Raw genomic sequence first — 25,533 nt, forward strand, 5'->3', positions numbered from 1 at the left:
TGTGAACAGAAAATCATTGATCCACATCCGCCTCCTGAAGAGTGTTTCTGGACCAAAAGCCTCAAATCAAGACTAGATTCTGAAATCTGTTTTATATCTGCACTAATGAATCAATTAAACACACCTGAGTAATCACAAACACCCGAGACGCCCCAATATTATGATGCCTTGAAATGGAGGCTTATGTATAATGCTGTAATTTCTACATCGTAAAACTAAAATGTATAAAAATATTCTTTATTAAAATCTGAGAATGTCCACTTTAAATGCATGTGGATTGTTTGAGTACAAATTTTAAAATGTGGAATACAGAGGCATATAAATATAAATTATGTTTCATCCCAAACATTATGGAGCACACTGTACTGTATATGTCTATAATATTATCTATCTGCCAATCACTGAAATGGTAATGAACATGACTGACATCTCAGACTTAAACATCTCAGCTCCAGTCAGACTCTCAGAGCGCTCAGAGCTGCAGCAGTAACTGTAGTTTTACTTAAACTGTAGTTTTTTTTCAGTAACTGAAAAAAGTTGGAGTGCCACGTTTTGTCCACAGAAAAGCACCTGGACAGAAGCATCACTGTTCTTTTAATAAACCTGCAATTTCCCTCCCATGATATTTCCAATTTAGAGTACATTTCTTCTTCTGAGGTTTTAAACTCACGTCATGTTCTCCGCTGTAAAATTCCTCCAGATATTATCATTTCAACTGGGGCTCTTCTAAAAGGCCTTTTGCACTCCAAACCCTGAATAAAACATTTCTAAGTGTTCAAATAACCCCAAAGTGACCAGTCCCTGGAGTTTCAATGTGTAACCCTAAGCATTACTTCATTAAGGAGCTTAAAAGCCATGGCCTGCTGCTTCTACTCACCTGTGGCTGATGTTGCACCACCTCTAGAAGATGCAGAGGCCATCACTTTAATCATATCCTTTTAACTGTTTAAGGTCAGGGTCAATCCTGCTGGCTCCTCCACTCCACTGCATACACCACTGCCAGATTTTTGCAGTCCTGTGTGTCCACACAGTATACCAGAGCTCAGTCCCCCTACTGTCTCCTCTGCCTGATCTCCTGTACCTGTCCACTTTTAAAATACTGACCCTCTCCCCAGTTCCCTCAGCAGCACCTTTAGCACTGACTGGAAGAAGCTGGCTTTGGTCAGAATATTGGACCCATGAAGTAGACATTCACTGTGTGGAACACTAAACAACACCCTGTCTATCTGTGTCTCAAAGGTAGAAGGAGCATTACAGAGACCAAAACACAGGATCTGAAACTCCCACGGCCAGTCCCTGGGTGTTCCTGCCAGTATCTGGTACAAAGGACAGGGGTGAAGAACTAGGATGACATGGCCACCAAATCCAGCAATTCCTTCATTCTTAATAACATTAAATAGGAAATGTAGAAGAGTTGAAGTCAAGCCCCTGAATTATCAGAAACTCAGACAACTGAGGCATCTTGCGGCAAAAAGGGTCCAGGACACAGACCTTATCTGAGTGATCTGCTGCACTATTTTGTAATTTTTTGTAATCACTTAATCAAGACAGGGAAAACTAAACTGTAATAGTCAGTCCTTAATGTGATACAAGGATCCGATATATCAGATGTATCAGATATCCAGCACCTACTAGTAACACAAGGGGTATCCTAATCCTAACAATATTACAGAGGTAATAGAGACTTTAGTTAAATATTAAATAAGTGATTCAGTTGATAGCTGATCACGAATCATTACTGGTTCATGCCAAGGAATATAGCTCATAGCAGGAAAGTATGATTTTAATCTCCTCCCACAAACTCACCCAGCTGTAAAAGCAGTCTTAACCTGAAGAACTGACAGAGAGAGAGAGAGAGAGAGAGAGAGTGAGAATCAGTGAAGTGAGAGAGAGATATTTCATTTCGACCTGGTTGTATTCACTCATCAACTCCTAGGCAACACCAGGAGGTACCCATCCTTCATGATTCAGGCTTTGTCTGCACCCTCATCTGGGATCTAGACCATAAAACTGCCAAGGCCAATCGCCAACCAGCACCAGAGTCATTTACATTTCTACATCCAGAGTGACTTACAATTATCTCATTTATACAACTGAGCAGTTGAGGATTAAGGGCCTTGCTAAAGGGCCCTGCTCAAGGGCCCAGCTGTGGCAGCTTGGTGGTACTGGGATTTGAATTCTCAACCTTCCAATCAGAAGTCTAACGTCTTAACCACTGAGCTACCACTTCCCTTTCATGTCATGTCCCACCAGAAAACCTACGTTGTGCCCAGTTTGTGGGAGAAACACATCACATGGGCTAATTCATCTCCAGCAATGGGACACACAGGATTGCATAAAACCCATGCTTTATTGCAGAATAATTACTGGTGGCTTCAGATGCTTGTGGACATCCACCATATCATATCCTCCTGTACAGTGTGCCCTCAATCCAATGTGCCCCACAAAGCCCTTGTTCTGGCCCTGGACTTCATGACCAATGGACAAGTCGAAAGAGCCAATCAAGAGATTGGCCGGTTCTTGCACTCTTTCTGTGCCGAAAACCAGGAGGATTGGGCTCAGTTACTTTCCTGGGAAGAGTATGCCTAAAACTCGCTCAGACATACTGTACGTCCACTCAGCTCACCCCTTTCCAGTGTTTCCTTGGTTACCAACCACCACTATTTCCCTGGAATTCCAGCCCCACATATTCCCATGCAGTGAACCAGTGGTTCAGGCAGAATGATCAAGTGTGAGAGGCAACCTGTCAACAGCTTGAGCAGGTAATTCTTAGCAACCCGGAGTTTGCTGACTGAGGCAGAACCGACACACCAGTGTATCAACCCAGACAGTCTAGCTCTCAAGTCAGGACCTGATTTTGGCCCACATGCATCTAACAAACTGCCAACAGCTGATGCAGTGGTTTGGAAAAGCTGCTCTTTCAGAAGGTCATCAAAAGTTCTTCCACTGAGCTTGGCTATCTTCTGCAGTTCTGTATATCAGCGCTCAGTCAGCATTAGTACAGTGTTCAGTCACTGCCAGTAGACAAACACTTGATAAAAGTCTGATGAATTCAGAGACATTGTGTGGACTTTTGAAAGTATAAGGCAGTAGAGGTTCGAGAGTCGCTAGGGCAGAACAACTTTCATACTCAACAATGACGTCTCTATGGTAAGGTGACTTCGGATTGTCTATACGAATGTTTCTACAGACACGAGTGTGCTTATTAAAGAAATCATCTAGGTCTTCTTCTAGTTCTGTGTCAGTTAGCCCCCTATTTATCACTGAGTTTGCAACTGTGACGTGCAAAGATATCCATTTTTATGAGAATTTACACTATTTCTGGTCTGTGTAATCTGTTTTTTTTCTCTTAGGTTTCAAATTCACAGAATATAAAATACAACTGCTCTCCTGGCTGGCTCGCAAAGATTTTTTTTGTAACAAATGTGTGTCACATGCCCTTCAATATAGGCTTAAAGGATTAGAGCACAGTGAGATGGACCAGGGTCTAGGTTAGTAAAGAGCAGGGCTGATAATGGAAATAAATAACACACAGACTCTCAGATGAAATTGCTCTATCAGTATATATTGTGTTGGAACAAAAAACAGTACAGTATGAACAAGGAATGAAACTTGAAAAAATGAAAAAATACTCAAACAACAATAAATAACGTGTAAAGTGTACTCTTTGTTTGTAGTCTTTTCTCTCTACATATAATTTGGTTCTTTTCGTTGGTTGATTTGATCTAAATATGGTAAATTAACCTATTTTATCTAAGTGGTAGGGTTCTTTTAATGGCTTTATTCATCTGGTTTGTATAACTATTTGACTTTTAATCCTTTAGCCTATGAAATGAAATTAATTAGTGCTGTAGTGCTCTTGTTAAATACATCATCTTTCAGAAGAGCTTTGTTAAAGTGGAAATTAAAAAAGCTCGATTCTAGATCTTAAGGTTAAAAGACTATTGGACGAAGTAAGATCAAAAGTGTTAGAGTTAAAAACTGCCTTGTATCCATCAGAGAGATCAGATCATAATGAGAGAAGAGAATTGCTTGTCTGTGGGTCTATATTACATTTAGGAGGGAATCTATCTAAATCTATCTAAAGCATCATCAAAGCACTCATTAAAATCCCCACCTACAATTATTATAGAATCCAGATATTTACAGAGACATCCTTTAAGTTCAGATTTTATCTGATGAGAAAATGTCTTGTTGTCCTAACCCTAACCCTAGCTTTGCCAAGAATATCGATCATCTTCCCCTCCTCCTCTCTCACCCCGTGCAGCTTCAGTGCTCATCTCCAGCTGTAAGGGTTGCAGTCAGCTAGGCTGCTCTCAGGGACTCATTTTCTTCTTTAAATGTTTTGATTTCAGCATTCATGTGTTCCAGTGTCTCTCTGTGTTGACTCACATCCATGGCCAGCTGGTGCACAGCTGAAGTCATCTTCTCAATCTGGTCAGAGTTTCTATGTTAGTGTGACCCTCCTATCTCAAGGATTAGAACTATTGCCAATTTTGGCACTAAATTTTAGCCTACACCACCCCAGAATTTTGGCTAGGGATCCATCCAAGTACGTCAAGTACCCAATACACAGATTCGTTGTGGCTGAGACAGGTACCAAACAATGATGGAAGGGTTCACACAATTTATTCAGAGCAGCATACAATAACTGCAGCATTGATCTCTTTAATATACAAACATTAAAACACCTCACTCATAACATTATACACATGCACACTTTACCACTTCAGAACTGGGGAAATCGTCTTGCCTATCCAATAAACACAGCAACCACACGTGCCACCACAGCACCAAACCACCCGTTGTGAACACTGCAAGCCGACAGCCGCACCACCACCACACACGGAGGACTCTGGCTAATGCTAGCCCCCCAGTTCTGAAGGAAAAAAGAAAACAAAATATAAGACACAACCAAACATACACTTAAATAATAACCCCAATAAAGAAACATTTAGCTTGGGCTGTTGGAGGAAAAGAGCAAGTCAAACTGCTCACAAAAATAAACAAAAGAAAGAAAAATTCAAAATACACAACCACATACACACAAAAACACAACCAAATAGTACTGACAAACACGTCGCTATTCGCCTCCGGTACCCCTCCTCAAGTCCCACATTCACCGGATGCTGAAATGAAATGGTCATCCAATTAGCCCCAAACGCATCCACAACCCATGCATGGTTCTAGTAAAAGGCAGGAGGTTGGTCGAAGAGTACAACTCATTAAAAAAAAAGGAAGCAATCCGATCTGTGCCGGCGCTCCTAAACAGCCGGTGAATAACCCATGATCGTAGTTGCAGCTCATACAGACGAACAGCGTCTAGCAGCTCCCCACCAAAAAACCTGGTGCAACACCTTCCAGCCCCCGTATCACTACTGCGACTGACAACGCACCCTGCCCAACGCGCTCGGCGGTGTGCAAATTAAACCCTCGCAGAGATCAGCCTTCACTCAATGCATCCGTAGTTCTCCTCAGCCACGCTCCAGAATGTGCACCCGGCGCACCAAAATTGACGTCACTTCCAGGACCCAACTGGACGCACTTAATTAGGCGTCAGTCCTATCTCCTTTTATAGCCACGAAGCGTACCCTATATCCGCCCCTCATACAAAAAATGGCAGATCACATCGCCACATTCGCATTGTCATTAATTGCTGACTGCAGTTATAAGCGGTTATAAGCACAGACGAGGCAACAGCCTGTTCTTTTCTTCTTCCTGCCCATAAACAGAACAGGAAGAAGTCGGCTTCCAATTTCTTCTGTCATAAGTTTTTCTAAATAGAAAGCTAACATTAGTGGTGGTATTACCACATGACCTCCAGCGTTCCTGAAGGAGTTACACCAAACACATCTGATCTACATGTAGTACTCCTACAACACAAGAACATTTGAGAAGAACGACTCGGATGCAGTACTTCATCATCGCTGCTTTACCTTGAATCATTTCAGTAATGTGCTGTATACAGTTTACAATATCTTATCCCAATAACATGAAACTCACTCAATATAATGTCACAGAAATTTCAGAAAATGTGGAGGCACTTTAAAATTGAAAGACTTTCCATCAAGCATGATGCATAAACATGTCATTTGGAAGACATGAGCAATGAAAACATTTTTCCTGTTAAACTATACTTTCAATAATATAATTTAGAGAAATATATCAGTATTGGCAAATAAACCATTCACTTTACCCAGTAATACTCTCAATCCACTTTACCTGAACACTGAAGTTCAATAGAGCCACATACTAGATTATATATTACTCATCACATTTAACTCAGGGTAACAAACATAAGTTGGGTTAAACTCACTGAATTTGCAGGTTAAAGACTACATATAACACCTAAACATACACTAAGAACTGAATTAATGTAAATAAACATCTATCCATGTGCTCCAACGCAATGAACTCATAAAACACTTCTTATAAAGCATAAAAATAACATTTACACACCCATAACCATCAATTTTGTGACTAATCATGTTTATGCTCAATCAGGATAGTGTAAGGTGTGTTTTATGCACTGATATCTGAAAAAGGAGAATATTTGAGAAGAAAGATTCAGATGCAGTACTTCATCAACAGTGCTTTAGCTTGAATGAAATGCATTGCGAGAGTTCTCTCTGATCATGTGTGTGAAAACGCAGGCATGAAGGTGTGCACAGGTACAACCAATCACACACACCCATAGCAGAACATGAAAACATCACATTAAAAACACGCGATCTTATGAACAATATATATTTTCTCTATCAGACCTGGTATTTTGGAAAAAAAAGCTCTGCAAAAACTCAAACATGAAAGCACCATTATCAACTTTATAAATTTGTAAATTAAATAATTAAAAAAATAAAAGCTGTACACATAATTAGCTTTATGAAAGACTCTATAAATGCACCAGAATTTACATTATTTTCCCACAATCCCACATACACAGCCACCATCTGGGTGCCATTGTGTTCTTTTCTCCTAGGTAAGACTAGCTTCCTGAATATTCCTTGTAGTTTTTTGAGTCTGTGATTGTCAGAGTAGTTCACTGTCTGTGAATGAAGTTTTAGAGTTGTGGTTCTGTAACTGCAATAAAATCTACAGCCAAACTTCAAACTCCTGTCAGTCTCATTTCCACCTCCAGCTCGTACCCTCCTTTCAACCCACAATCTTAACTGGAGCCCAAACACCAAGGGGTAGGATGGTCCTCTTGTTTTTGGTCTGTTTAGCTTTTTCTAAACTTTGGCTGGTTTGTAGGTGCAGGGCATGCTCGAAAACACACAAAACTTGGATGTGTGCCTGGCCCAGGGGCTCAGCAGTGCCCATCCCATTGGAGTGCATGGTGTGTGAATGAGCTGATTTTTTTGGGGGGAAATGATGTGGATTTACCATCAAAGTAAACTATAACAATCACACACAAATCTCACTGGAGTTTAAATATTCTCAGGAACAGCAATAGATGAATTAACATGTTTTGCTGAATTAGGATTTGACTTTGATTTGATAAACTCTTGCAATCAGAGAACAGATTCACATCTGGTTTAGAAATATTCATTTGTGTATCATCTGCTAAAATGAAGTGGGTCTATAATGGATCCGTGTGGAACGGCCTGTTTAACTGGGACAGTGTGTGATCTGAATGGATCTCTAGAGACAAGATGGAGTCTGTCACATTGATATGATTTAGGTCACTTTATATCTGTACCTGAATGTCTCATAGATTTAAAATACTTAGGAAAATAGGTACTTAATCAAACAGAAGAAGATTTGTTCCTAGAACCAGAACAGTTTGAGTTCTGAGCCCAGTTCTGATTGACTACATCATCAAGATGAACAGAAACCGGTTTTAACCAGTAAAACTGAAAGATCAGTGAAGTGAGAGAGAGATTTACATGAAGACGGCTGAGTGATCGTCTTTCTCCCAGAATAGAGCAGCACTTTCACCAGATGTTCAACTTCCTTCAGCCAAACTCACTGAAGCACAACACACAGCACTGAATCTACAGCTAAACACACTCTCTCATCACACTGATAATGACTATTAACTCTAATAAAAGAACACACAATGTCCAAAATGAAGCTTTATTTCAGCAGAGCAAAACTACAGGAAGAGCAACAGGACAGTGAAGAGAGTAAAGACAGAAATGTCAGCATTGTGTAGAACTGAAACTCTATTGTAGATGGATGTGTAAGCAGCTCAGTGTTAAATTGTATCTTGGAGCTGTTAGGCTTCACACTGGCTCTTTCTGAACGTGACCGGATGATTGACGCCGGCATGGGAGACCGTACAGACAAACTCCTCCCCCTTTTCCCAGAGTGCTTTGCTGAGGGTCAGGGTGCTGCTGCGTGTGTAACCGTCCTTCTTCTGTTCTTCTGCGCTGGTCAGAACCCCGTCCTTCACCTGGGAGCCGTCCACTGTCCAGCTCACCAGCGCCCCCTGTGGAGAGTAGGCAGACAGCAGGCAGAGCAGCGAGGCCGATCCCTCAGACAGCTGCAGAGAGGAGGGAGGGAGCAGAGACACGGAGGGCTTCACCGCGGGACCGGCTGGAGACCACAAACACACAATAAACACACATTTACACACGCTTACACAACATTTACTCATTACTGCTCATTAAGATTCCAGACTGGAAACATTAATGTGTGTTCAGTAATCAGTGCAGTGATCCACACTGTTCTCACATTACTGCAGTTCAGTAGAAACATCTGGAAACTTCTATGACCTTCAGCAGCATCTCTAAACTCTACCCATAGACATAAATACAGTTCCTAACTCTAAATGAACAGAGACACATGGAGGGCTTCAAGTCCGGAGCAGTTTCAGTGGAGAAACATCAGTCCATTTGGTTTAAATTCCACTAACTAACAAAGAGAACATGTGGAAGCCATCAGCTTTAACTCCACACCATAATCCATCTTCTTTCTGATTTAGTGTTCACCCAGTTCTATTCAGTAACTGCATCCAATAGTCACACTGTATTCCAACACTGAAACACTCAGTGAGTGTATTCTGTAAATGCTCTGAACTCCAATAGAGACAAAACTGGAAACTCTGCAGCAGCACAAATGTGTTCCAGCAGCAGGAGAACATTTACTAGTTACTCTTTACATCGTGGACCGACGAGAACTTTGATCAGCTTTATTCTAGTGTTGATACTGAATGAAAATGAATCACTAGACACTGAACTCAAGGTGACTTTAAACAGCACAAACATCTGGATTTATTCTCTCACTTTTAACAATGAAATATAATCATTAAATTGAACAAACAAACAAAAAACAAACAAATAAATGTAATGTGTTATTTAAGATACTGAATTTTTTTACATGCTACACTTTATAACAAATGTTTGAAATGATTTTTTTTCAGCTTGTCTAAAATTTATTCAATAATCAAATTAATAATGAAAACAAATTCATTAATTTATAGAATTTTAAATAAAGAAGAGACACTTACTGATGATGAGTTTGGTTCCTCCACCGAAAGTGTACCACAGTGATACATTCTAATGAAGCCGTCGTACAAAAACCTCTGTTACACTACAGTGACCAAACACACACACACAAACACACACACACACACACACACACGTTTCCATAGAGAGAGGTTCCACTTTGCATTAGCAGCTCATGCTTCAGCGCTCTGCGAGTGTTTATAGCCCTGTGACTTTAACACTTCATGACTGAGAGCTGCTGCTCAGCGACTTCACCCACAGCAACCATGAGTTTGATCAGCGTCTTCATCTGCACACTGGCCCTCTGCGCTCGAGGTAACACAATGTTTTATCTTCTACTGTTCAGCTGACAAATCCATGTGAAGTAGGCCGACTAGATGAACTTCAAACTCAACATCATTATTAATGTAGGGAACGGATTTATTCTTCTTATTTTTTTCAGGATCCAGAGGTCAGGTGACTGTGACTCAGAGTCCTGCAGTGAAATCTGTTTCTCCAGGAGACACACTCACCATCAGCTGTAAAACCAGTCCTGCTGTTTACTCTAGTGGTAGTACCTATTATTTCTCCTGGTATCAGCAGAAAGCTGGAGAAGCTCCTAAACTCCTGATCTATTGGGCTAGCAGTAGAGAATCAGGTATTCCAGCTCGTTTCAGTGGCAGTGGATCTGGATCTGATTTCACTCTGACCATCAGTGGAGTCCAGCCTGAAGATGCTGGAGATTATTACTGTCAGAGTTACCATGAGATCAGTAGTAGCTATGTGTTCACACAGTGTTAGAGCATCGTACAAAAACCTGGGTGAGTGTGACTGCAGCAGCTGGGACCTACTGCAGGTGCTGAGGGGGACGATGTGATACAGCACAATGACACACACTGTGGAGGAGAACACACACACTCACACACAAACACACACACTGTGGAGGAAAACACACACACACAGACACTACTCTAAACACACACACAGAGTATTTATTATAAATAATGGGCATGAACAGAAATCCAGATATAAATGATCAGATTATGTTTTATTTATCACATCCTATTCACATGATATCACATGTTTATTTCACCTCACATCTGCAATTTCAGCCCATAACATGTTGAAAAGCACATCCACCTCACCCTAAAATTTCATTAAAATAAAACAATCAAATGTTTCTCTAAGAAACAATGTAGTGCAGGATCTTTCAGTAAAATTCAATATAAATCTATTCTCTCATCATCTGTTTAACTTCACAATATTCTCCTTTTCTACCCCAATCTGATTAAATGCAGACACATTTGAATTTTGAGGTTCAAAACTGAACCTTAAAACATACACGACTTTTTAGGCAAATGACCCTAAATGGACATTTTGAATTTTCTGCGACCTCAAGCCCTGACCACCCTACATTTGATTATATTCCTGATTTACAATAGAGGAATACTGTAACATTTGAACATTCTATTATATCAGTAACATACGCATGTGTAAGTTAAGGGACTGAAAACCAAGGGAATACTCCTCGCCCTTACTTATCAGTCTAGTGGGAAGTGTTGTGTTGTTATAGGAAACATATAAGGCCCAAAGCACAGGAGTCTGGTTTATACTTGGTATAACTTTACACGCACACGTAGAAGCTGTGGTAATGCGAGTAGCACTGTTCTCAGACTCACTGTACATCTTAAGTACATTAAGAAGATTTAAAATGACATTAACTAGATGGCACGTCAGAGCCAAAACATCCCTGTCCATCAGGTTTCCAAGTAGAACTGTAAATGTTTAGTGATTTTCTGCACAGTGATGTTAAACACACTGATGAGCTCTGTGTCTCTCTTAAAACTTTTCACCAGCATCATGATTGTTGTCATGTTCTGCATCTCAAATCGAAAACTCTGATGTTACATTCACAATTATTTACTAATCTAGAAAATCCAGAAGACTGATACGCAAATCAGAGCTTTCAGTAGGTTTGAAGGCGACATGAGAGGTTTTTAAAATTCAAACACTAACTGTACTAGGAAACTCGATTACTGTTTGTACTCAATAACACTCTAGAATAGTACATAGTAAGTGATTTGAGACAGATAGCTAGTTTGTTTAGCAGAAGTAGATGGACGGGGAAATTCATTCATTTTTATTGCTGATCTACACTAGTGCAGTGTGTTACGTCAGTAAAAAGACTAAAATAACACGTACACTATTCAGTAACACGTGACTTATCTAAATGTGACTCCCAGTAGCAATGAAAAATATTAGGACACAAAATCCATCATTGATATTTCTAATTTGTAAAATGAATGAATGAAACAAAGAGGAGATTGTGAGTTTCTCTCACGGCCCCATTTGTAAATCAAGCGAACCCCATGTGGGGTCACCACGCCTAGTTTAGGAACCCCTGAGATACAGACTCCATCTCTGGAGTGAAATATGGCAAGGTGTGTAATATTAGTCATTAGGCATTTCAGACATCTGTGCCTATAAAGCTCTTACTTCCTTAATTATAGGTCTGTAGGTTCAGGACGGTGGTCAGTTGATCTTTTTAAATTTCTTATGTCTGGAAAGTTGGTGAATTTAAATGCGGTCACATCTTGGTGTGGTGTTACTGATCCCAAACAGTTCCACCAACATTGAGCTCTCTCTCTATTTTAAATAGTCTGTTTGGAAACGTGTTAAATCATTAGAGAGAAATCACAGCTCAAATGCCTTATAGTGTGTTTGTTCCATTTTAAAGTACATTTATCTTCCTCAGTCTGATCTATGATTCCTCACTTCTATAGATCCTTTCCAGGACTGTTCCACAACAAATTAATGGCTGGGAAAAGAGAGCACACTCTACTGTTTTCAATCTGAAAAACAGATCCAATCCTGCCAGCTGTTTTCCTCTGCACTTTTACCTTGTGCACAGAAATATGGACAAGACTCCAAAACCCTCTGAAGAATTGGTCCTTCTACAGGCAGGGATGTGTAGGAGGACAATCCGTGTTCCAGAGGATGCTGACCGCTGTCTGGTAAATTAGAAGAGCTGAGAATTGTTCTGTAGAGGACCACAGCAGTTTTACACAGTGCTGCTCTTTTCAGTTTTAACTACTTCCTTTTCATTTATTTAGAGGAAACTTGATCAATTTCTCATAAACACAGCTGAAGCAAGAGTGTCTCAAACTATGCTCTATAACTGGAGTGAGATTTACTCAGGAAAAGTGCAGGAGCAATTTCCACACACAAAGTCTCTAGTTTTAAATTTAGTAATAAGTATATATTTTAAGTAAGCTTTACACAGCACCGAGGATTATTCTCATAAAAAAATGTAAGTAAATTTAATTATCAGTTTTCTGTTTTCTGAGTAAATTTTACTCAAACTTGAATGAAATGGTTAACTATTGCACAAATAAAACAAGTGAATCAAACTTTTGCGTCTTTATTTAAAGCAAATTTTGCTTTTATTTCAAGCCTTACTTAAAGCCAACACAAAACAAGAAGTATTGAGTGAAATATTAAAACAGTTTAAAGTTCTGCAAACACATATGCAAATTGAGTTCAAAAGCCACACCCCCACATCAGTATGCAATCAGTTCAAGTGAACCTTTATAAATGATTTAAAATGTTTAATTTTTTTTTTTTTTTTTAAATATCTCAAGTTTTGCGAGCACTTGCAAAATAATATTAAATTTAAACCAAAAGTAAGTAAAACATACACTGTGGGTTTTAGCCGCATGTTTACATGATTTAACTTAGTGCAGGATTTAAAGCATTTAAGTAATAATTTGCTTTGTTGTGTAAAATCATAAGAATTGTGTTAGAATCACAGATTTGTTGCAGTTGCAGGTGAGGTTTACTGAGATCAGGCAAACAATCCAAAACATGAAACAAGGTCAAAGCCAATAACAGGCAGAGATTCAGGCGATCAACAAACAACATACACCAGATAATATCCAAACTCATGAAACCAGGTAACAAAGAAAGTTTAAAAACAGATGAAGAGAAAAAAACACCAGAATAACAAGTCTTTATATAGGTGAAGGTGTGATTGGGAACAGGTGCATGATTAGAAGTCTGGAGACGCTGAACTTGACAATGGGAGAGTGAGTTGGGAAATGTAGTCCGTGGCAGCCATGTTTGTAGGCTGCAGTGTGTTCTAGGAAATGGAGTATAGCGCAGAATCTGGTGCAGAAATAACATTGTCATAATAATAAATAGAACAATAATATGTTTAGTTTAGATGGCACCTTTCTCATGCACCAAAGTCGCTTTACAATTCTGTAGAAAAAAAAACATACAAACACAGAAAAAATAAAAACACAGAAGCCTCCGAAAGCTGGGGATCTAATTTCAGTGGTGTAGCTGTCCAGAAAACCTTCTGGGACGTCAGCAAACTAAAAGGTACAGTAAGAGAATAAGATTATTACAGTAGAGAATAACAGCAATTTAATATATTTTTTAACTGTTCTGTCTAAATCCTGCTTTCTGTTAAAAATTTCATAAGCATTGTGGACAAGACAAGACTGCTATCTTCAGTATTAGCATTACCAGGAATGAGATGCTCGAGAGAATCGTAAAACAGCGGAAGCACCTTAAAAAAATCTTCCTCTCAAAAATCCCCTTTATTTTCCTTTAACTGGGAGCCTGGGATTGATAATGAGGCATTGAGGAATGAATCTTTAACAGTGTTCTTTTCCACCATATCATATAATACCTTATAATATATCTATACTAGATGATATTTATTTCTAGGAATGTTGCATTCCTTTCTCTTTACTGAAAAATCAAACACAACCCCTAGCCATTAAACCCAAACATAACACACCTTCACAGTAGCACACTGTCATCAATTTCCCTCCTTTTTCCCCCCTTTGGTTTTGTGATTTCAATATGCTATTTTTATTGTTTGGAAACAAAGATGGATGCAGATTTTCTCGTGAAATCTCTGTCTCCAGTCTTCATCAAGCTCGGTACAGTGATATGTCAAGAGTCATCAATTTTCTGCAGGTCTTTATCCAGGACATGGAGGATGAAGGTGAATAGCGCCAGGTTTTAGGGAATAATTCTTGGTTCTATTACAGGACTGAATAAATGAAACTTTTTCTTGCTTTTCAGCAATCTGAAGTAGTTTTCAATAGAGTGACAGTCAGTTACAAATCTTTTTGGTGTAATACAGATTTATTTATTTGTATTTAAAGAATAAAATGATTACAGCAAATGAATATAAAACTCATAAATATTCAGCTGGTTAATATGTAATCAAGGGTCCATACAATAAAAGAAACTGCAACAAAAGTCAGTACACCCTACACTAGTGGGAGTTCAGTTGTTTGTTTTTCTAATATTTTGTGTGTCCATCTTTGTTGCTGATTACAGATTGAAGCCTCCACGTCTTGGTTGATTCCAGTCGTGAATCTGTGGAGAGATGTTCTGCCATTCTTCACAGAGCTTCTCAGCTCCTCTTTGCTTGAGGGGTTTCAATCCTCTACTTTCTGCTTTTTTTGCTCAAAGGTGTTCTGTGACATTCAGGTAACACACATGGTCACGTGAAACGTTTTTTTTTAAAGAAAGTTTCACGTGACCATGTGGTTTCATGAGTTCAGCAGGTGTAGGAGAGATGATTTTTATAGATGAAGTTTTATAGTGTTCATCTATAAAAATCATCTCTCCTACACCTGCTGAACTCATGAAACCACCCGCATTAACACACTCCCTCCTCCATGTTTCACAGCTGGCACTATGCAGTCATAAAAACCTGTTAAAACTTATTTGGTTCTCATTAGTAAAAACTAGAACATGACATATTAATCATTATTAATAATTATTCTGTCACCTAGAGATAATACATTAAACTTTTCCTTAATAGTCCTAAATAAAACACCATTAGCATTATTAGATTATTTTCTAACCATTAATATTTATTAAGCACTCATATTTTAATAAATTTTACTTTTTTCACCAGCCTACTGATCCACCAGCCAGGTTAATTACTGCACTTTTCTCTCATTAGGCCTAAACTGCTTAAACAGTATGAGCTGTCTATTACATTGTAAAGTCGTAACATTTTACAGTGTATAAAGTTTTCTAGCTGTATTTTGCTTTCACTCACACTGTATATACTCATTAGTATACTAGCTATATTTCCTGTTGGAGGACTGGACATTGATTTCTGCCTCTGTCCCACATCCACTTATTTTACAATGCCAACTCTCAGTTCATCTTTTTAGCAGAACCAGCAGCTCTATATATTTCTGCAGGAAATTGTGCACTTCAGCTCCAAGACACCACTGCATTATTCACTGAAATGGTACAGTAGCATTGTACAACCCAAAGGACATTTTCTCTAGCTCTAACTGCTAGTACTGACTTTCCAGATTAAACGTGCAGTTCTGTTAAGTCTTTGAAAAACAGGTGATGAACTTCTCAATCCAGAAGAGAGTATAGTCATTCTTATAGCTGACTGTATTCAGCTATATATCATAAACAATCCTTCTTCTGAATGAGCATCACAAAGATCTGAGTATCTCCTTATCATCCTTCTATCACACAGTGGAAGAGAGTGCTCAGTTCAGTGTTAAGACTTGGTGGTTTAGTTTCTCCCTGTCTTTAAGTGGGACAGTAGTTCTTGTACACCTTCTTGGACACACTCCTTTAGTGAGAGACAATTCTGTGTTCTATTGAAAGTCTATTAGGAATGTCATTCACTCATCCAAGAGTAAAATAGTCTACTCCAAACACTGCACTAGTGAGTCCTCTTTACAGTAATCCTGGATGACATTCATTCATTCATCTAATCATCCAATCATCCATCCATTCATTCATCCATTTCAGTAACTGCTTTATCCTGATCAGGGTCATGGAGGATCTGGACCTTGCTGAATGATATTCATACTCGAACTCACACAAATGGTACCTGATGTAAGAGTTGTTACGACTATATAAAGAAGGCCATGATGGGAATTAGGCAGTGCTTTTGCTGCTGGTGTGAGTTTCCCTCACCTTCTGTGTTCCCAGACTGAACCTGACTCAAAATGGAACCCATCCTCATCTGGGTGACACTGGATAGTGAAATTAAAAATATGATCTCTTCTATAACTGTATACTATACAGTCAAAAAGTGCAATTGTGTAAACAGGAAATTATGAGCAACTTATGAGCATGAGCATCAGAGTCATTTCTGAATGCATTATAGTTTTAACTTTAAGTCTATTGTATCAAACAGAAAGCATTAACTGTTCTATGATGAAGACTTGTGTGGAAATTGTTCTTAGCAATTGAAGTCCTAAGGCTATCCAAGGAAGAACATCCACAGCCATCTTTATGGTTTCTATGTTGTACCATCCACACTAATGTCATGGTGATCTTTAGGCTGTGTGAGAGTGGGGGGGGCGACAACATCCAAACATCCCAGTTCACCACAACACTCTATGCCTGTGAACCCTCCAGACCTGCTCCTTTACCTAAGAAAAAACTATTAACAAAAGGATTGAATAAATGAATATGTTTTCAGCCTAGATTTATACACTGAGACAGAAGGCTGGTCCATAACTGTGAGGCTTTGTAAGAGAAATTTCCGCCCCCTGCTGTAGCCTTCATTATTCGAGGCACTAACAAAGAGCCTGCACTTTTTGATCAAAGTAGGCGTGGCAGTTCATAAAAGGCCAGAACTTCGTGCAGATACTGGTACGAGACCGTTCAGTGCTTTATAGGTCAATAGTAGTATTTTAGAATTTGCAATTTTATAAATTTTAATACAATATTACTATATATCAGTCAAAAAAGACCTGAGTCAGGAGAGGGCCTGAGAATAGTATGATCAATGGTGTCAAAAGCTGCACTAAGGTCAAGCAACACAAGCAAGGAGACAAAACACAGATCAGAGGCCAGTAGTAGGTCATTTACCACTTTAACCAGCGCTGTCTCTGTGCTATGATGGGGCATAAATCCTGACTGATACATTTCATGAATGTTATTCCTATGTAGGTATGAGCATAGCTGCTGTGCTACAACCTTTTCTAGGATCTTGGAGATAAAGGGGATTTTTGATATTGGCCTGTAACTGGACAACTTACAGGGGTTGAGGTCAGGTTTTTTAATCAGGGGTTTGATAAGGATAAAGGGGTTTAAAGGATTTAGGTACAGAGCCAGTGAAAGGGAAGATTGAACTATTTTAGCAGAGGTTCCATTGCTTCTGGAGTTTTCTGTTTGAAGAAACATATAGGTAAATGATAGTACACAAGTTGATGATTTTGATGATGAAATTAGTGAAATTAGTTCAGTCTCTCGAAGGGGAGTAAATCATTCATCTGATATCGTTATATTAGTCTCTACAGGGTTAGTTATAGAATTGTCTGGTTTTAAATTTACAATCCGAATTTTTGCCTGATATTTTAAATTTTTCCATTGAAAAAATGAATGAAGTCATTGCTGTTACATATTGATGGTGTGCATGTTTCTACTCTAATCTTATTCCTAATTAACTTTGCTACAGTATTAAATAAGAATCTAGGATTATTTTTGTTATCTTCTATTAGGGTGGAGAAATACGTTGATCTAGCAGCACTAAGAGCTTTCCTATAGCTCAGGAGGCTCTCCTTCCATGCTGTTTGAAATACTACCAATTTAGTTTGAAGCCCTTCATGTTCTAATATTCAAGTGAGCTGTTTGAAGGTGCCTGTGTGACCGTTATACCAGGGTGCTAGTCTTTTTCTCTCTATTTATTTTTCTTTTAAGAGGAGTTACATTATCTAGCATGTAGTGGAATGTTTACTCTAAGCATTCAGTTGCCTAATCAAGTTCTGTTGAATCAGAAATTGATCCGATCATAGTTGATAACTCTGGGAAATTATTGATAAAACTATGTGCAGTAGCTGATGTGAATGTACGTTTGACGCAGTAGCATGGCGAAGTGCATCTATTATGACAACGACACATTTTAAATGAGATGAGATAATGAATGTGTGAATGTGAACGTACATAAGAAAAGACAAATAAGTATGATCAGTTTAATATAATTTAATCCAGTTTATATCTGGATCTGATGAACCCAATATTTATCCCTTATGCTTGACTAAATTGCTCCTAAATGCTACATTTAATGTAAATGGGACTCAAAAAAGAATTATTCTGAGGCAGCAAATGTCAGAAGTTCATTTGCAGTTTAAATTGAGTGTCCAGTTCTGACATCAAGGAGAAATGGATGAAGGAGATCATGGTACAAAAACCTCTGTTACACTACAGTGACCAAACACACACACACACGTTTCCACAGAGAGATGTTCCACTTTGCATTAGCAGCTCATGCTTCAGCGCTCTGCGAGTGTTTATAGCCCTGTGACTTTAACACTTCATGACTGAGAGCTGCTGCTCAGCGACTTCACCCACAGCAACCATGAGTTTGATCAGCGTCTTCATCTGCACACTGGCCCTCTGCGCTCGAGGTAACACAATGTTTTATCTTCTACTGTTCAGCTGACAAATCCATGTGAAGTAGGCCGACTAGATGAACTTCAAACTCCACATCATTATTAATGTAGGGAACGGATTTATTCTTCTTATTTTTTTCAGGATCCAGAGGTCAGGTGACTGTGACTCAGAGTCCTGCAGTGAAATCTGTTTCTCCAGGAGACACACTCACCATCAGCTGTAAAACCAGCTCTGCTGTTTACCGCTGGAGTAATGGAAATGAAGGAATGTACTGGTATCAGCAGAAAGCTGGAGAAGCTCCTAAACGCCTGATCTATGATGCTAGCAGTAGAGCATCAGGTATTCCAGCTCGTTTCAGTGGCAGTGGATCTGGATCTGATTTCACTCTGACCATCAGTGGAGTCCAGGCTGAAGATGCTGGAGATTATTACTGTCAGAGTGCACATAAGATCAGTAGTAGCCGTGTGTTCACACAGTGTTAGAGCGTCGTACAAAAACCTGGGTGAGTGTGACTGCTGCAGCTGAGACCTACTGCAGGTGCTGAGGGGGACGATGTGATACAGCACAATGACACACACTGTGGAGGAGAACAAACACTCACACACATACACAGAGTATTTATTATTAATAATGGAGATGAACAGAAATCCAGATATAAATGATCAGATTATGTTTTATTTATCATATACTATTCACATGATATCACATGTTTATTTCACTTCACATCTGCAGTTTCCGCCCATAACATGTTGAAAAGCACATCCACCTCACCCTAAAATTTCATTAAAATAAAACAATCAAATGTTTCTCTATGAAACAATGTAGTGCAAATGTGACAATTTTAAAATTGTTTTAATTCACTAGATTTTCCTGTTTATATGCATTCAGTGTTGTTCTATAATTGTTTAAACCAATGTTTGAAAAAAAAAAAAGAAAAAATACCTTAAAAAGGGTCTGTAAGGAGGTGATGGTTTCACCTCCCCTGCACCCCCTCCTTTAACAACAAAGTGGTTCAGTCTAGGCAGCCATTCTTTTAGCGGTCTTTTCCTCCTCTCTCCCAAATGGAAGAGGTATGCTGTGTCCCATGCTGCAGATTAATAGTTAGCATTGGTTGAAAATAATTCACACACAGAAATACATAATTTTTAAGTTGTTTTTATTTTTTTTGTTATTTACAGATGTAAGATCATATATACTTAACATACGTGTTTCATTGATGTGGATTGGTATACTTTGGAATGCTATTTTTGTTGACAGTGTTACTGATGTGTGAGCTGAAGCTGTCACGACGATCTGTCTATATAAAAATACATTCTCTATGCAGACCCAATCTGGCGCTCTCCTGTCGTTCTTCGCTAATTTTCCCACACAACGCAGATCACAGAATCATACGATTACACTGGTGCCCTGACCCGGATGATTGTTCAGCGGCTGCCCTCATTATACGGTGCCCGTCTCTCCTCAGTGCCCTCAGGAGATCGATCTGCCAACCCTGCCACCTATGGTGTTTCAGGGCGCAGGGTTCTTCCCACTCTGGTGGGCCCCGAGCAGGCTCTGGTAATGGAACAGGAAGTGCACACTCTCCTGAGGAAGGAGGCCATCAAGGTGGTCCCTCCTCATGACAGAGAGTCTGGGTTCTACAGCCGGTACTTCATCGTTCCGAAGAAGGGTGGAGGGCTGCGTCTCATTTTGGATCTGTGTCATTTGAACCGTTCAGTCGTGTGACTGAAGTTCAAGATCAAACAGGTCGTGTCTCAGATCAGCTCCGAGGACTGGTTGGTCACGATCGATCTAAAAGACGCGTATTTCCCTATCTCCATCCTTCCCCAACACAGGAAGTTCCTGAGGTTTGCTTTCAGGGGCGAAGCTTACCAATATCGGGTTCTTCCGTTCGGCCTGGCACTCTCACCCCGCACTTTCATGAAGTGTGTGGATGCTGAACTATATTGACGATTGGTTGATATTAGCTCGATCGGAGCAGGTGGCGGTTCGGCATTGAGATGTCGTTCTCACCCACATGAAAGAGCTGGGGTTAAGACTGAACGCCAAGAAAAGTGTGCTTTCTCCAGTACAGAGAATCACTTAGCTGGCCATGGTGTGGGATTCGACCACGATGCAGGCAAGTCTGTCTCTTGCTCGGATCGAGTTGATCCTCACAGCAGTCACGAGAGTGAGAGAAGGCCGGTCACTCACTGTAAAGCAGTTCCAGAAACTGCTGGGTCTGATGGCAGCTGCATCCAACGTGATACCTTTTGGCCTACTGTACATGAGACCCCTACAGTGGTGGCTCAAGACCAGGGGGTTCTCCCTGAGGGGAAACCCGCTCCGCATGATCAAGGTCACACGGTGATGCCTAAGTGCTTTATACATGTGGAGGGAACCTTGGTTCTTGTCCCAGGGCCCGGTGCTGGGAGCTCCTTGTCGCCTCGTAATGGTAGCAACGGATGCATCTCTCACCGGATGGGGAGCGGTCATGAGTGGCATTGAGTGTTTCTAGCATTGAAACACTTTCTCCCGGACCTAAGAGATCGCCACTTGTTTGTGTGCACCGACAACACAGCAGTGGTCTCTTATATCAACCACCAGGGTTCGGCATTCGTGCCCCCTTTACAGGCTGGCGCAGATCCTTGTGTGGTCTCTGAGAGCAGTTTACATCCCTGGCCGTCTCAATATGGGAGCAGACGCCCTGTCGAGGCAGGGGCCAATGCCTGGGTAATGGAGGCTCCACCCCGAGGTGGTGGAGCAGATATGGAGAGTGTTCGGCCGGGCTCAGGTGGATTTGTTTGCGACTCAGGAGACATCGCACTCTCCCCTCTGGTTCTCCTGGTACACCTTTCCCCCTGTCGCTCTGCTCCCGGGAGTTCTGGAGAGAGTGCTCCGGGACGGGGTCCATCTTTTGCTAGTAGCCCCGTTCTGGCCGGGCAGAGTATGGTTCTCAGACCTGATTTCCCTTCTCGACGGCTCACTGTGGGAGATTCCCGTCAGGAGGGATCTCCTCTCACAGGCGGGGGGCACTATCTTCCACCCCCGTCCCGAGTTGTGGAAGCTGTGGGTGTGGCCTCTGAGGGGGCACAACTCATAGCTTCCGGTCTCTCAGCCGAGGTTGTTGAGACCATTCTCCAATCCAGAGCTCCCTCAACGAGGAAACTGTACACCTTGAAGTGGAAACTTTTCACTTCCTGGTGCGGAGACCGCCGGCTTTACCCAGTTAACTGCCCAGTTGGTACAGTGCTGGAGTTCCTGCAGGCCCGTTTCTCCACAGGGTTGACCCACTCCACCCTGAAGGTTTACGTGGCGGTGGTGTTGAGGCTTTCTTGTAAACCTCCTTCTCTTGAGAGAGTTGGGGATCTACAGGCCCTCTCAGTGGCCCTCTCTTTTTTAGGCTTTGCGCCCAGTCTGGCCAAAGCATTTCTCTACCCTCGAGCGGGGTATATTCCCAAAAGTTCCCTCCTCTACACCACGGCCTGTTGTACTCCAGGCCTTCTGTCCTCCTCCCTTTCGGGAGCCCGACCAGCGGAGGCTTAACTGTATGTGTCCAGTGTGAGCACTGGACGCATACGTCCTCAGAGCTGCCCGGTGCGTCGTGGATGCCATCTATCTGGCCTATGAGTCCTCTGATCTCCCCTCGCCCTTGGGAGTCAAGGCTCACTCCACTAGAAGTGTGGCAGCCTCCAAGGCCTTTTCTGGCAGGTGTCCCTATGCAGGACATCTGCAACGCTGCGGGTTGGTCCGTGCCCCTGACTTTCGTCGGGTTCTATGGCCTCGACATGCAAGCCCCTCCGGGCTCTTTTGTTCTCTCACCCTAACTGTGCTCTTCCACACTGGGCAGGGATTTGTAAGTCTGGTGGCGTGGGCATACTCATTCCCATAGCGTTTCGACGCAGCACGAGTTCCTGAAGGGGAACGTCTCCAGGTTACGTATGTAACCATGGTTCCCAGAGGGAACGAGACACTGCATCTCAGTGCCATACTTCCGGCATCCCTGCGAGCGCTTGCTTCATTCCTCAGAAGCTGTCACGGCGCCCACCGCTCGTGCTTTTAAGCTTCTGGGTCGCTATGTCACCCCGCCTGTGACGTCTCGCCCATCCATTGGACTGATTACACACGTGATTCAGAGCGCGGTCACGCTGAAGGCGTTCCCGTAGTGTTTCGACGCAGCGTCTCATTCCCTTGGGGAACCATGGTTACATACGTATCATAAACATAAATCATAAACAAATTGATGGGCCGGGCAAAGGATGTTATTCAGACATGGTTGCGCAACAGTGCCTCAGTCTCTAGGACTGGTGATATGGTGTTCCGTATCCTCAAACAGCACTTTGGGGGTGTTATATCCATAGGTCTCGCCCTAGCTGACTTTTACGCTACCAAGCCTTATCATAATGAGGGCCCTTTTGATTATTGGATCAGATTGAACAAGGCTGCTGACCTAGCTGAACAGCATCTTAAAAGTGAGGGCAGAACAATGCAAAATTGGGACATGGAGATTACTGTTATGTTCATACGTAATTGTCCCGATAAAGGTCTCTCAGTAATGTTTTTGAGCAAACCACAGCGTCAGTGGACTGCTGCAGAGGTGCAGGATCGTTTGGATGAATTTGTAAGAGACAGCAAAGTATATGAGTATCAGTTCTCACAACAAACAGCTAGTGCTGTCAGTACTGATGTGTGTGGTACACCACCTTGTAAAACTCAAGTTGTCAGGGCTCCAGGGAGTGTAGTTGAGCCTAATCATGCAACATGTGAAAGTAACATGATAGATAGGATACTAAATATGCTGGAGAAAGCATTGACATGTAACACACAGTCCTCCAAAGCAGCTGTGCATCGCAAGCAGAATGTTAAGAGACCACAAGTGTGTAAAGTCTGCCAGAGTAATGACCACAGCACAGTTGCTCACTGTAGATTGCACAAATTGTGTTTCACTTGTTACCTTCCTGGACATACACATGACATGTGTGAGATGTCCACATCACAGGTTCGATTGCTGCTGTTGTCGGTCACAGTCAAAGGCCCTCTCAGGGAAACTATTAAGCCTCCATCTTGAGTAGGGCGATGGTAGGCACATGAGTTCAACCTCCTTTGGTAATGATGATACTGAGTCGATATATGCTTTCTTATGTGAAAATGTCCCGAAGTCTAGCAAAGTAATCTTGCAAAATACCATGAGAACAGCTCAAAGTGAAAGTTTGTTCTACACTAATATATTAGTGCAGGACAAGGTTGAGTTGAAAGGAATGATGGATACTGGGTCGATGGCAACTACCATCAGTGCGGACATAATACCCATGTTAAAACAAGCAGGTGTGATGACAGAAGACATGCTGGCCCCTGCGGATATTGTTTTAGTGAGTTGTGGGGGAAAACAAACCAGTCCTTTAGGACTATGTGATTTGAAACTTGAGGTTTATGGGTACAAGTTTTTAGTCCCAGTCTTGTTTGTTGATGGACAGATTGATCCCACTGTTTTGGGTACAAATGTGCTTAAGCCACTTATCAGACATTTCAAGTCAAATGATGGATTTTGGCGTGTTATGAGTAAACCTGATGCACCGTGTCAGAGTGACAGTAGCCAGTTTCTTGGTCTTCTGTCTAACCTAGAGAGATGGCGAGGGGAGTCCATCGCAGACAAGGTTGGAACTCTGAAGTTGAAAAGTGCTGTAACTCTTCAGCCTATGACTGAACATTTGATGTGGGGTCGTTTGCCCACAGGTACCGTGTTATCAGCATGTGCATCACCATGTGTGAACAAACAGATAATGGTTGGGCGAATAATGGACTTTTTAGGGATGGTAATCTACTATCAGCACTTTATTGAAAACTGTTCTGTACTGGCCAAACCCTTGTTTGCTCTGATTGGTGGTCAGAAAAGACCTCGTACCGGGTACTGGGTACTGGGTCGACTGGACCCAGGAGTGTAAACAGGGATCTTAAGGCAGCACTCGTTGAAGAAGTGCTTTTGGCGCACCCTGACTTTAGTAAGCCGTTCATTTTATCTGTTGATGCATCTACAGCCAGACTTGGCGCAGTGTTGTCGCAAATTCATCACAACAGTGACAAAGCACAACCAATAGCTTTTGCCAGCAAATCTCTAACTCATGCTCAGGCAAAATACCCTGCACATCGCCTTGAATTTTTTGCAATGAAATGGGCAATTTGTAATAAATTTAGCCATTGGTTACGCGGGCACAGGTTCACTGTGTGGAACGACAACAATCCCTTAAAGTACATACTGACCAAGCCCAGGTTAGATGCCTGCGAGCAGCGCTGGGTGGCGCAATTGGCACCATTCGACTTTGACATTCAGTATATTCCGGGTTCTAAAAATGTGGTGGCTGATGCCCTCAGTAGAGAGCCTTTTGTGCAGTCTAAAATTTTGCACAGATTGACTAGGGCTCCTTATTCCACCCTTCTTAAGCAGACAGCCAATTTCAAAAAGGATGATGTTCAGAATATGTTTCGGCTCTCACCTGAAATGAGGGATGTGAATGCTCAGATTGAGCCTGGAGATGCTACCATTAAAGCTATGTGTACTGCAGGGAGTGTACAGGTGCATAGTGATGAGATTTCTGCTGTCATGCAAACACATCAGCATTGGGAAGATGTAGGTACTGTAAGAGCCATTTCACATGTGCAGTACTTAGAGTCTCTTGTTGCAGTGGGGCAGAACCCTGTGCCCGTTTTTAACCATGATGAA

The 25,533-nt window shown here is 41.3% G+C and overlaps 3 gene segments (V, D, J or C); 2 read left to right on the forward strand and 1 right to left on the reverse strand.

Annotated features, from left to right (window-relative positions):
* Positions 1–8,218: 8,218 nt before the first annotated feature.
* Positions 8,219–9,499, reverse strand: LOC117598144 (immunoglobulin kappa constant-like). The segment is given in 2 exon segments: positions 8,219–8,538; positions 9,487–9,499. Coding segments are annotated over 2 exon segments (333 nt in total).
* Positions 9,500–9,543: 44 nt separating this feature from the next.
* Positions 9,544–10,229, forward strand: LOC117598136 (immunoglobulin kappa variable 4-1-like). The segment is given in 2 exon segments: positions 9,544–9,764; positions 9,892–10,229. Coding segments are annotated over 2 exon segments (429 nt in total).
* Positions 10,230–18,674: 8,445 nt separating this feature from the next.
* LOC117598116 (Ig kappa chain V-VI region NQ2-48.2.2-like) lies at positions 18,675–20,166 on the forward strand. The segment is given in 2 exon segments: positions 18,675–18,850; positions 18,978–20,166. Coding segments are annotated over 2 exon segments (432 nt in total).
* Positions 20,167–25,533: the final 5,367 nt, after the last annotated feature.

The sequence above is a fragment of the Pangasianodon hypophthalmus genome, chromosome 9 (genome assembly GCF_027358585.1).
Source record: "Pangasianodon hypophthalmus isolate fPanHyp1 chromosome 9, fPanHyp1.pri, whole genome shotgun sequence".
Lineage (NCBI taxonomy): Eukaryota > Metazoa > Chordata > Actinopteri > Siluriformes > Pangasiidae > Pangasianodon > Pangasianodon hypophthalmus.